The sequence below is a fragment of the Perognathus longimembris genome, chromosome 10, assembly GCF_023159225.1.
Source record: "Perognathus longimembris pacificus isolate PPM17 chromosome 10, ASM2315922v1, whole genome shotgun sequence".
NCBI lineage: Eukaryota > Metazoa > Chordata > Mammalia > Rodentia > Heteromyidae > Perognathus > Perognathus longimembris.
In genome coordinates this window covers 72,121,962-72,135,474 of record NC_063170.1, presented here as the reverse complement: position 1 = coordinate 72,135,474, position 13,513 = coordinate 72,121,962, and the positions used below count along the sequence as shown (strand labels likewise).

General features: G+C 64.8%; 1 protein-coding gene across 3 annotated transcripts in view; it reads right to left on the bottom strand.

Annotated features, from left to right (window-relative positions):
• Window positions 1-13,513, bottom strand: part of Eefsec (eukaryotic elongation factor, selenocysteine-tRNA specific) — a 161,067-nt gene that overhangs the window by 18,437 nt on the left and 129,117 nt on the right. For all 3 annotated transcript variants that reach the window (XM_048356365.1, XM_048356363.1, XM_048356364.1), the window contains one exon: window positions 9,328-9,484. In XM_048356365.1, the coding sequence (XP_048212322.1) occupies window positions 9,328-9,484 (157 nt within the window). The remainder of the gene's footprint in view (window positions 1-9,327; window positions 9,485-13,513) is intronic.

Below are 13,513 nucleotides of genomic sequence, written 5' to 3'. Positions count from 1 at the left end.
CGGGCCGTGTGTGTGTGTGTGTGTGTGTGTGTGTGTGTGTGTGTGTGTATCCCAGATGAGTACCACTCAGGCTGCCGGGCCCTGTGTGTGTGTGCGTGTGTGTGTGTGTATCCTAGATGAGTACCACTCAGGCTGCCGGGCCCTGTGCGTGTGTGTGTGTGTGCGTGCGTGTGTGTGTGTGTATCCTAGATGAGTACCACTCAGGCTGCCGGGCCCTGTGTGTGTGTGTGTGCGTGTGCGTGTGTATCCCAGATGAGTACCACTCAGGCTGCCGGGCCCTGTGTGTGTGTGTGTGCGTGTGCGTGTGTATCCCAGATGAGTACCACTCAGGCTGCCGGGCCCTGTGTGTGTGTGTGTGCGTGTGTGTGTGTATCCCAGATGAGTACCACTCAGGCTGCCGGGCCCTGTGTGTGTGCGTGTGTGTGTGTGTATCCTAGATGAGTACCACTCAGGCTGCCGGGCCCTGTGTGTGTGTGTGTGCGTGTGTGTGTGTATCCCAGATGAGTACCACTCAGGCTGCCGGGCCCTGTGTGTGTGTGCGTGTGTGTGTGTGTGCGTGTGTGTGTGTATCCCAGATGAGTACCACTCAGGCTGCCGGGCCCTGTGTGTGTGTGCGTGTGTGTGTATCCTAGATGAGTACCACTCAGGCTGCCGGGCCCTGTGTGTGTGTGCGTGTGTGTGTGTGTATCCTAGATGAGTACCACTCGGGCTGCCGGGCCCTGTGTGTGTGTGTGTGCGTGTGTGTGTGTGTGTATATCCCAGATGAGTACCACTCGGGCTGCCGGGCCCTGTGTGTGCATGTGTGTGTGTGTATCCCAGATGAGTACCACTCAGGCTGCCGGGCCCTGTGTGTGTGTGCGTGTGTGTGTGTGTGTGCGTGCGCGTGTGTGTGTGTGTGTGTATCCCAGATGAGTACCACTCAGGCTGCCGGGCCCTGTGTGTGTGTGCGTGTGTGTGTGTGTATCCTAGATGAGTACCACTCAGGCTGCCGGGCCCTGTGTGTGTGTGCGTGTGTGTGTGTGTATCCTAGATGAGTACCACTCAGGCTGCCGGGCCCTGTGTGTGTGTGTGTGTGCGTGTGTGTGTGTGTATCCCAGATGAGTACCACTCAGGCTGCCGGGCCCTGTGTGTGCGTGTGTGTGTGTGTATCCCAGATGAGTACCACTCAGGCTGCCGGGCCCTGTGTGTGTGTGCGTGTGTGTGTGTGTATCCTAGATGAGTACCACTCAGGCTGCCGGGCCCTGTGTGTGTGTGCGTGTGTGTGTGTGTATCCTAGATGAGTACCACTCAGGCTGCCGGGCCCTGTGTGTGCGTGTGCATGTGCGTGTGTGTGTATTCCAGATGAGTACCACTCAGGCTGCCGGGCCCTGTGTGTGTGTGTGTGTGTGCATGTGTGTGTGCATGTGCGTATATCCCAGATGAGTACCACTTGGGGTGCCGGGCCCTGTGTGTGCGTGTGTGCGTGTGTGTGTGTGTGTATCCCAGATGAGTACCACTCAGGCTGCTGGGCCCTGTGTGTGTATGTGTGTGTGCGTGTGTGTGTGTGTATCCCAGATGAGTACCACTCAGGCTGCCGGGCCCTGTGTGTGTATGTGTGTGCGTGTGTGTGTGTGTGTGTGTGTGTGTATCCCAGATGAGTACCACTCAGGCTGCCGGGCCCTGTGTGTGTATGTGTGTGCATGTGTGTGTGTATCCCAGATGAGTACCACTCAGGCTGCCGGGCCCTGTGTGTGTGTGCATGTGTGTGTGTGTGTGTGAAAGCGGGAGGGTCCCCAGGCCGTGCTGGAGAAGCCATGCTGAGCACAAGCTCCTGGGAGACACCTGGAGAGCGAGTGTCTCTGGAGAGCAGACCCCTGTGTTCCTCAGATGGGTGCGCGAGCCCAGGCGTGGGCCGGAGGCGGTGAGCTGGCAGCACGAGGCCCTGAGGCTCGGGTTCGTCTGCGGGCATTCCGAGGCCAGGCCCGGAGGCGGGCAGGTGAGGGGGTGGCAGGGCCCTTGCACCTGCCGCACCTGAGTACAGCAGGGATGTGTGGCCCGGCCCGCCTCCACCTCCCTTGCCACACCCCGTGCCCCGACACAAGCCGGCAGGTGAAGCCATCCCCCGCCAGCAGCCGCGGGCTGGATGCCCTCCTCGTGGCCAGTCCCCAGGGGGAGAGGTCAGCACGCAGCTCCCCCCAGAGCCTGGTGCCCGGCACGGTGAGGGAGGTCCGTGTGGGGCAGTGGAGGGCCGGCGTGACCCGGGTCGGGGAGCCGGGGGTTCCCCGAGGGCCTCTGTGCAGCCCGAGTGGCTTCTGGGGTCCCAGGCCACGGGCCACTGACTGCTGCCGGGGAGACGACCGGGGCAGCCTCTCCTGGGCCCCGGAGACGGCTGAGGGCCCCGGCCTGGCCAGCGCGGCCGCCCCGGGGGGCCCGCCACAGGTGGTTTCTGTCCGCTGTGCCATGTTTACGTTCACTGCAGATATTTTTAATGTATTGTGTTACTCCATCCATCTCCGTGAACAATCTGTCTTGTAAATTTTTTAAAATTATGTTATTTTTTCTTGCTTATCTTCATCATCTACAGTTATTTATAATATTGTCTTTGTTTCAAATGCTGGGTATAAACGTTGTAACAGTTCTTCGATGGGGTTCATGTAATTTTTACAATTGCTTTGAAATGCTTCAGTGGCCCAAGGGGGAGGAGGTCCGCCGTTCGTTTGGGGGAGAAAGACACCCGAGTGCAGTGGGCCCTGTCTCCAGCCACTCCCTGGGCATCGTGGCCTCGAGGAGGTGCGGTCCTGGGGAAGGCCGTCCTGGGCTGGGGGGGCTGCCCTGGGCTGGGGGGGCTGCCCTGGGCTGGGGGAGGGGCCTGGGCTGGGGTGTCTGGCCTGGGCTGGGGTGGTCTGTCCTGGGCTGGGGGGGGTCTGTCCTGGGCTGGGGTGTCTGGCCTGGGCTGGGGTGGTCTGTCCTGGGCTGGGGGGGGCTGCCCTGGGCTGGGGTGGTCTGTCCTGGGCTGGGGGGGGTCTGTCCTGGGCTGGGGTGTCTGGCCTGGGCTGGGGTGGTCTGTCCTGGGCTGGGGGGGGCTGCCCTGGGCTGGGGGGGGGCCTGGGCTGGGGGGGCTGGCCTGGGCTGGGGGAGGGGCCTGGGCTGGGGGTCTGTCCTGGGCTGGGGTGTCTGGCCTGGGCTGGGGTGGTCTGTCCTGGGCTGGGGGGTCTGTCCTGGGCTGGGGGTCTGTCCTGGGCTGGAGGTCTGTCCTGGGCTGGGGGTCTGTCCTGGGCTGGAGGTCTGTCCTGGGCTGGGGGGGTCTGTCCTGGGCTGGGGGGGTCTGTCCTGGGCTGGGGGGGGCTGCCCTGGACTGGGGGGGCTGCCCTGGACTGGGGTGGGCTGTCCTGGGCTGGGGGGGGCTGCCCTGGACTGGGGGGTCTGTCCTGGGCTGGGGGGTCTGTCCTGGGCTGGGGGGGTCTGTCCTGGGCTGGGGGGGGGCCTGGGCTGGGGGGGGCTGTCCTGGGCTGGGGGGGCTGCCCTGGGCTGGGGGGGCTGCCCTGGGCTGGGGGAGGGGCCTGGGCTGGGGTGTCTGGCCTGGGCTGGGGGGGCTGCCCTGGGCTGGGGGGGCTGCCCTGGGCTGGGGGGGCTGTCCTGGACTGGGGGGGCTGCCCTGGGCTGGGGGGGCTGCCCTGGACTGGGGGGGCTGGCCTGGGCTGGGGGAGGGCTGCCCTGGGCTGGGGGGGCTGCCCTGGACTGGGGGGGCTGCCCTGGACTGGGGGGGCTGCCCTGGGCTGCATGCAGTGCGGCGGTGCAGCCCAGCTCAGGTTTCAGAGCAGCCGTCCCCACAGATGTCAGGCAAGATCCACAAAGGGCAGCGTCGGGGTAAGATGCCTGGGAGAAAGACGGATGGCTTGTTTTCATTTTTATGGGGATTCTCTGAAACCTCAACTTTCACCCCTCATCCCCCTCCAGCTCTCCTCCGGCCGGCCCGCTGCTGGTCCAGGGCGGCTCAGGGGAAGGAAAGCCCTCCCTCCGCGTAGAGCCGCGGGTGCCACACCAGGCTGGTGCACTCTGCTCTGGCCCCCCGCCAGGCTGGCGGGGACACGCCGTGTGTGCCGGGATGGCCAGGCTTCGGAAGGGCCGGCACTCAGTCCGCCTCCTCCGCGAGGCACGGCCACGGGGCTCCTACGTGCGGTCGCCCAGCCCCCGGCTGCCAACGCCGGCACCATCGACCCCACGTCCCTACACTGCCAGGTGCCTCTGTGGGAGAGGCCCAGGCCGCCGGGCGGTGGTTGGCCCTGGGACGCCACCTGGTATCCTAAGCTCGGGCCCGGCCACGCCTCCCTTGAGGCCCCGGGCGGGGCTGGGTCAAGGGGCTGGTGCTGGGAAGACTTCCCAGCAGAGATGCAGCACTGCGGGCACCAAGAGCCCCCTTGGCGGCAGGGCCTTGGGTTTGTGCGAGGCTCTCTTGAGGCGCACAGCAGCCTCAGACAGGAGCCCCGAGCAGGCGGCTCTGGCGGCAGCCAGAGGCCTGGCTGTCGGGACACCCTCTTCTCAACGACGTAAGAAACGCGGATGTGGCCACACGGCTGGCTTCACCAGTTACCCAAGAAATGAAAAGTGAAATCCTTGGGCGGCCTGCCATTTGCCGTGTATCAAGTGAAGAGACACGGCCTGGGGCCGGGCTGTGCTGGGCGGGTGGAAGGCGGTTTCCCGGCAGGCAGGTCTGGGGACACGGGGCTGATGACTCCCACGAGAGGCGCTTTCAGGAATCACTGCCGGAAACGCTTCCCTTTTAAATGGCTATGAGGCTTTCTTTGTAACAACTAGCCGTTCCACCTCCGAGAACCCTTCTTAAGAAAATACCCCGTATACTCAAGTAGTCACAGCCGAGGGGTCTGCTGCGCTGCCTTCCAGAGATGCTGCCAACATCCAGGGGCTCGTGTCTCCCGTGGCCCAGCTCCAGAAGGAGGGCCGCAGTGTCCACGGCCACAGCCACTACTCGGGGCCCCCACCCGAGTCACACACAGGACCCCATTTTACAGACAGGGAAACGGAAGCTAGGGAGGCCCAGGGGCTCACTGGGGCATCCACCCAGGAGCAGTGGCTCTGGGATGTGCCCAGTGTGGGGCGTGGCCAGGGAAGGGCGTGGCCAGGGAAGGGCGTGGCCAGGGAAGGGCGTGGCCAGTGCTGGCCGAGGCTGCCACTCTATCTTCTGGGGAGTGCAGGGTAAAATAGCAAAAGAATAAAAACTGAGGCAATAATATTAACGGAAAGAACTGGAATACACGTTTATGCACCCGTATAATCTCACTGCACCAAGAGGAGCCTTTGCAGACAGAGAAGACAGGGCAGTGAAGTCAGCATGTTAACGACGGGTCACAACACGAAGCTCTTTGAGCAGTGCCATTCTTTTGAGGCTATAATAGACAAAACGGGTTCGGGAAGTTCTCACACACTGGGCGGCACCTTACTGGGACACAGATGCTAACCCACGGAGGCCCACGGCCAGCGGACGTCTCGGGAGGCGCTGGCGTCTGCCCACAGGGCGAGGGCCTGTGGACCCTCTTACGCTTTCCTGTTCTTGGAGGCTGGGGTCATGACACTTGGCTGGGGCATTTCAGATTCTCAGGAACTGATCATCCCAGCTAGAGGGCCACCTTCTCTTCCCAGTCCAGTGGGCCACTCTGTCAGACTGCTTCTGTGTGGGGGCGGGAAGGGGGGTGGTAGGAGAGAGGCACTGGGGACGCAGCAGCTCCTCTTCCCTCTGGGCTTAGCCCTGGGGGCACGCAGGGGTCCCTGGGGACCAGCCCTGGGCTGTGTGTGGGACTGGCTGTGGGTCCGGAAGCTCCCTGGGTGTGTCCTCAGTTCCTCCCAAACCCCAGACCACCACCTCATCCCAGTTGCTGGACCAAACTCCACTCATTTCACCTGCATGATTCCTCCCAAAGCACAGTCTGAACCAGTCATGCAGCTCCTCCCTAATACAGTCTGAACCAGTCATGCAGCTCCTCCCAAAGCACAGTCTGAACCAGTCATGCAGCTCCTCCCAAAGCACAGTCTGAACCAGTCATGCAGCTCCTCCCCAATGCACAGTCTGAACCAGTCATGCAGCTCCTCCCTAATACAGTCTGAACCAGTCATGCAGCTCCTCCCCAATGCACAGTCTGAACCAGTCATGCAGCTCCTCCCCAATGCATAGTCTGAACCAGTCATGCAGCTCTTCCTCAATGCAGTCTGAACCAGTCATGCAGCTCCTCCCTAATGCATAGTCTGAACCAGTCATGCAGCTCCTCCCTAATACAGTCTGAACCAGTCATGCAGCTCCTCCCCAATGTATAGTCTGAACCAGTCATGCAGCTCCTCCCTAATGCATAGTCTGAACCAGTCATGCAGCGCCTCCCCAATGTATAGTCTGAACCAGTCATGCAGCTCTTCCTCAATGCACAGTCTGAACCAGTCATGCAGCTCCTCCTCAATGCACAGTCTGAACCAGTCATGCAGCTCCTCCCCAATGCACAGTCTGAACCAGTCATGCAGCTCCTCCCCAATGCATAGTCTGAACCAGTCATGCAGCGCCTCCTCAATGCACAAACTGAACCAGTCATGCAAGATTCCTTCCCAAAGCACAGTCTGAATAGCCGTGCAGGGTTCCTTCCCAAAGCACAGTCTGAACCAGCCGTGCAGGGTTCCTTCCCGATGCACAGTCTGAGCCAGCCGTGCAGGGTTCCTTCCCAAAGCACAGTCTGAACCAGCCGTGCAGGGTTCCTTCCCAAAGCACAGTCTGAACCAGCCGTGCAGGGTTCCTTCCCAATGCACAGTCTGAATCAGTGGTGAAGCCACACCAGGGAGACGGGAAGGAGACACTGCATGATACCCGCCCTGTTTCTCTCAGAAGGCTGACATCAAGAAGGAGACCTGGCCACGAGGCGTAGGAGCCCAGGGAGGAGGTCAGAGCCTCTGGAGCAGGGGTGGGAGGTGTCTGGAAGGTGCCAGAGCAGATGCCAGGGCACCACTCTGTTTACAGGAGACGGCCAGGAAGCCCCAAACCATCCCCACCTTTCTCATCCACCCTAAACGTCCCCCTTGTGTCTGTCTTTGCCATTTCAACCCGGTCTACACCACAGAAAAGACAAGAAATCCATAGAAAAGCAGGGTGGGTGATGGGATCACTGTAGAATTCTTCAGTGTTGCAGTATGTTTGAAATTTTTTATGCTTTGATGTTGGAGAATGAAAGGTCAGAGGCGATGGTGATTGTTACGGACATCCACACCCCTTCCATGCTACCAGGAGCTAGAGCGGCAGCACCTGCAGTGTCCTCGGCAGGCTGGTGGCCCTCACACACAAGCCACACCACCTCAGGGACTGCCGGCCTGCTCTGTGGAACGTTCCTCCTACACTCCTGTGCAAGCCTCTCCGGCACAGCCCACTAGAACCAGCACGCCTGGTGTGGCCCTCTCCCCTGCCAAGCACACGCGGCACCTCCCGCCACCACCACCGGCTCCACACCCCGGCACCTCCCGCGACCACCGGCTCCACACCCCGGCACCTCCCGCCACCACCGGCTCCACACCCCGGCACCTCCCGCCACCACCACCGGCTCCACACCCCGGCACCTCCCGCCACCACCACCGGCTCCACACCCCGGCACCTCCCGCCACCACCACCGGCTCCACACCCCGGCACCTCCCGCCACCACCGGCTCCACACCCCGGCACCTCCCGCCACCACCACCGGCTCCACACCCCGGCACCTCCCGCCACCACCGGCTCCACACCCCGGCACCTCCCGCCACCACCGGCTCCACACCCCGGCACCTCCCGCCACCACCACCGGCTCCACACCCCGGCACCTCCCACCACCACCACCACCGGCTCCACACCCCGGCACCTCCCGCCACCACCGGCTCCACACCCCGGCACCTCCCGCCACCACCGGCTCCACACCCCGGCACCTCCCGCCACCACCGGCTCCACACCCCGGCACCTCCCGCCACCACCACCGGCTCCACACCCCGGCACCTCCCGCCACCACCACCGGCTCCACACCCCGGCACCTCCCGCCACCACCGGCTCCACACCCCGGCACCTCCCGCCACCACCGGCTCCACACCCCGGCACCTCCCACCACCACCACCGGCTCCACACCCCGGCACCTCCCGCCACCACCGGCTCCACACCCCGGCACCTCCCGCCACCACCACCGGCTCCACACCCCGGCACCTCCCGCCACCACCACCGGCTCCACACCCCGCACCCAGCCACACCCCGGCACCTCCCACCACCACCACCGGCTCCACACCCCGGCACCTCCCGCCACCACCACCGGCTCCACACCCCGGCACCTCCCGCCACCACCACCGGCTCCACACCCCGGCACCTCCCGCCACCACCACCGGCTCCACACCCCGGCACCTCCCGCCACCACCGGCTCCACACCCCGGCACCTCCCGCCACCACCGGCTCCACACCCCGGCACCTCCCGCCACCACCACCGGCTCCACACCCCGGCACCTCCCGCCACCACCACCGGCTCCACACCCCGCACCCAGCACACATGGCACCTCCCGCGACCACCGGCTCCACACCCCGGCACCCAGCACACACGGCACCTCCCGCGACCACCGACTCCACACCCCGGCACCCAGCACACCCCGGCACCTCCCGCGACCACCACCGGCTCCACACCCCGGCACCTCCCGCCACCACCACCGGCTCCACACCCCGGCACCCAGCACACGCGGCACCTCCCGCGACCACCGACTCCACACCCCGGCACCCAGCACACACGGCACCTCCCGCGACCACCGACTCCACACCCCGGCACCCAGCACACCCCGGCACCTCCCACCACTACCAGCTCCACACCCCGCACCCAGCATGAGCCGGTATGCACTGGCCTCAGTGGAATGCAGGCTGGGCAAATAAATGGACACATAACCCAAAGAATGGCCATACACCCAAGAAACCCAGGGCTCCATCTCCAGAGGCCAATGCACATCCCACTAGCGTCCACAGAGCTGGTGGGAAGCCAGTTCCACCGCCTCCACAGGCAGGGGCGGGCGGTGGTAATCCATAGGTGGGAACTAGAAACTGCAGTGCCCGGCGGAGTGCCAGGCCCTGGCACGATCGCATCCCTCCTTCACGCCGTCCTGAAAGGTCGGGTCTGCCCACGCTCACAGGGAAGCCGAGGGGGTGCACACGGTGGGACGCGAGTACAGAGGAACCACAGCTGCATGTGCGGTCTCCGGGCCACCACGCCGGCTGCTCAGCCTCAGGCCGGAGCAGGACGGGAGTTCCGAGCCCAGGGTAGGGTTCCGGGTCGTGGGTGGTGGCCCTCCGGCAGATCGTAGCTGAACTTACCAGGGATGTGGATCTTGAACTTGCCGCTCTGGCCAAAGGCGCTGTCGATGACCCCTCGCTCCCCCGTGGACAGGTGCACCTCGAGCCCCACGAACAGCTGGATGTTCGTCTCCTTTTTGAAAAGGGAGCGGCCGATCACATTGTAGTCATCCATCACCTGCCCAGAAAGAGAAGGCATTAGTACCCGCCGGAAGAGCTGACCAGCGCGAGGACGTGCAGGACCTGGCAGAGGCCTGAGCCCTCGTCCACCCGGCCCTCCACGCACGCCTGGGAGCAAGTCACACAGAGCCACGCCTCCGTGCACACGGCAGCCCCGTGAGCTTGGTCACGGTCGCCGGTCCCCTGCTGCTCCCTGCCCCACCCGTCCCGGGGGCCGGGGGTCTCCAGAGCCGGCCGGGCCCTGGCTGCGAGCTCCTCCTCCGGAATCTGTGGAATCTGTGGGCCAGCTGTGCCTCCCGTACTGCCACATGCACCCCCAGTGTGGCCCGAGGCCTTTCTGTACCCCCCCGTGCCAGGAGCCCCAACCCCCACAGGTGGGGGGACACGGGTGGGGGGACACGGGGCTCCCAGCACGGGTGGGGGGCACGCAGGGATCTCGGCACAAGAGGGGGGACACGGGGCTCCTGGTACAGGAAGGGGGGGACGCAGGAATCTCGACACAGGAGCAGGCACACGTGAGCCAGCCGGGAGCAAGCACATGCTAGCTGACCAAGAGTAACTAAAGTAATTATTGTAATTAGAAACATAAGCACACGGGAGCCGGCACACGGGGGCTGACCAGGAGCGAGCACACGGGAGCTGACCAGGAGCGAGCACACGGGAGCTGACCAGGAGCGAGCACACGGGAGCTGACCAGGAGCGAGCACACGGGAGCCGGCACACGGGAGCTGACCAGGAGCGAGCACACGGGGGCCGGCACACGGGAGCTGACCAGGAGCGAGCACACGGGAGCCGGCACACGGGGGCTGACCAGGAGCGAGCACACGGGGGCTGACCAGGAGCGAGCACACGGGAGCCGGCACACGGGAGCTGACCAGGAGCGAGCACACGGGAGCCGGCACACGGGAGCTGACCAGGAGCGAGCACACGGGAGCCGGCACACGGGAGCTGACCAGGAGCGAGCACACGGGAGCTGACCAGGAGCGAGCACACGGGGGCCGGCACACGAGAGCTGACCAGGAGCGAGCACACGGGGGCTGACCAGGAGCGAGCACACGGGAGCCGGCACACGGGAGCTGACCAGGAGCGAGCACACGGGAGCTGACCAGGAGCGAGCACACGGGGGCCGGCACACGGGAGCTGACCAGGAGCGAGCACACGGGAGCCGGCACACGGGAGCTGACCAGGAGCGAGCACACGGGAGCCGGCACACGGGAGCTGACCAGGAGCGAGCACACGGGAGCTGACCAGGAGCGAGCACACGGGAGCCGGCACACGGGAGCTGACCAGGAGCGAGCACACGGGAGCCGGCACACGGGAGCTGACCAGGAGCGAGCACACGGGAGCTGACCAGGAGCGAGCACACGGGGGCTGACCAGGAGCGAGCACACGGGAGCTGACCAGGAGCGAGCACACGGGAGCCGGCACACGGGAGCTGACCAGGAGCGAGCACACGGGAGCCGGCACACGGGAGCTGACCAGGAGCGAGCACACGGGAGCTGACCAGGAGCGAGCACACGGGGGCCGGCACACGAGAGCTGACCAGGAGCGAGCACACGGGGGCTGACCAGGAGCGAGCACACGGGAGCCGGCACACGGGAGCTGACCAGGAGCGAGCACACGGGAGCTGACCAGGAGCGAGCACACGGGGGCCGGCACACGGGAGCTGACCAGGAGCGAGCACACGGGAGCTGACCAGGAGCGAGCACACGGGAGCTGACCAGGAGCGAGCACACGGGAGCTGACCAGGAGCGAGCACACGGGGGCCGGCACACGGGAGCCGACCAGGAGCGAGCACACGGGAGCCGGCACACGGGAGCTGACCAGGAGCGAGCACACGGGGGCCGGCACACGGGAGCAGGGACACACTAGCTGACCGGCCGGCTCCCGTGTGCTCGCTCCTGGTCAGCTAGCGTGCAGAGGAGAGGTGAGCAGCACGCTGGGGGGCAGACCCCGGCACAGCCTGTCTCACCCCTGCATCCCGGCTGTTTCCCACTGGCAGCCCCGGGTCTGCCAGCGCGGCCGGCGACGGCTGAGAACGGGGGGTGGGGGTGGGGCAGCTCTGTGTGGGGTGCCAGGGAACAGAGCAGGGGGCGAGGGGGTGCATGTGAGATGGAGAGGGCACACACGGGGAGACGGGGAGACCACCCAGGAGAGGAGGGTGCAGTGAGATGGGACAGAGTGTGCGTGAAGGGGGTGCACGAGAGACGGGTACACGCGAGAGGGGTGCACGCGATGGGATGCACAGGAGACGGGGTGCACAGGAGACGGGGTGCACACGAGACGGGGTGCACACGAGGAGATGGGTATGCTGACACGGGGTGCAGAGGAGACGGGGTGCACAGGAGACAGGTACACATGAGGAGACAGGTATGCTGACACGGGGTGCACAGGAGACGGGGTGCACACGAGGAGATGGGTATGCTGACACAGGGTGCACAGGAGACGGGGTGCACAGGAGACGGGGTGCACAGGAGACGGGGTGCACAGGAGACGGGTACACATGAGGAGACGGGTATGCTGACACGGGGTGCACAGGAGATGGGGTGCACATGAGGAGATGGGTATGCTGACACGGGGTGCACAGGAGACGGGGTGCACACGAGGAGATGGGTATGCTGACACGGGGTGCACAGGAGATGGGGTGCACATGAGGAGATGGGTATGCTGACACGGGGTGCACAGGAGACGGGGTGCACACGAGGAGATGGGTATGCTGACACGGGGTGCACAGGAGATGGGGTGCACATGAGGAGATGGGTATGCTGACACGGGGTGCACAGGAGACGGGGTGCACACGAGGAGATGGGTATGCTGACACGGGGTGCACAGGAGACGGGGTGCACAGGAGACAGGGTGCACAGGAGACGGGTACACATGAGGAGACGGGTATGCTGACACGGGGTGCACAGGAGACGGGGTGCACATGAGGAGATGGGTATGCTGACACAGGGTGCAAAGGAGACGGGGTGCACAGGAGACGGGGTGCACACGAGGAGATGGGTATGCTGACATGGGGTGCACATGAGGAGATGGGTATGCTGACACGGGGTGCACAGGAGACGGGGCACACACGAGGAGATGGGTATGCTGACACGGGGTGCACAGGAGACGGGGCGCACACGAGGAGATGGGTATGCTGACACGGGGTGCACAGGAGACGGGGCGCACACGAGGAGATGGGTATGCTGACACGGGGTGCACAGGAGACGGGGCGCACACGAGGAGATGGGTATGCTGACACGGGGCGCACGGGAGACGGGGCGCACGGGAGACGGGGCGCACTCCGGGAGCTCGGAGGGCCTGGCCTCGGTTCCGGCAGAGCCCGGGGCGGCGGCGGCTCTGCCCTCCGGCGCGTGAGGACACGCCCCACTCCAACGCCGGAGCAGCAGGGCAGAGTCTGCCGCACGCCGGCCCGCGGGGTGCCCTGAGCTTCAGGGTCGCCTCACTGCTGCTCCAGGGGTGGTCGAGCCTGGTCAGAGGCTCCGGATGGATTGCTTTGCAAAGGAGAAATGATCTCATTTACCCTAAAATCCTTTTGAAAAAATACATTCTATTCGACTTGATTCATAGCCCGAGATAAAAGGTACTCACATCCTCCCTCCCTGCTGATGGATGAACTGGATACAAATAACGATAAGAATAATAATTTCTACTTGCACAGTCCCTCCCCTTCCCTCCTCGTCCTCCAGGACCCAGCTCCGGGGCAGAGCTCCCAGGCCCCGCCCCGCCCCCGAGGGCCGGCCCACCGGCCTCCCACCCCGGCACAGAGCACCCTCGGGGGAGGCGGGGCCTGGCTGGGAAGGACACCCTAGTTCTAAGTGGCGCGGGCAGCTCCAGCCGCGTCCCCTAGAGGAGCAGACACTCCGGGCTCCTGGCAGGGCGGCCTGCGTGGGGATGGGCTCAGCCTACCTGGCCCAGCTGCACCCAACCGATGGCTCTGGCCTGGCTGAGACACAACCCCAGCATGGGCGCTGTTGAGCTCGTGGTGGCAGGGGCACCTCACAGGGGCCCTGAACCCTGAAAG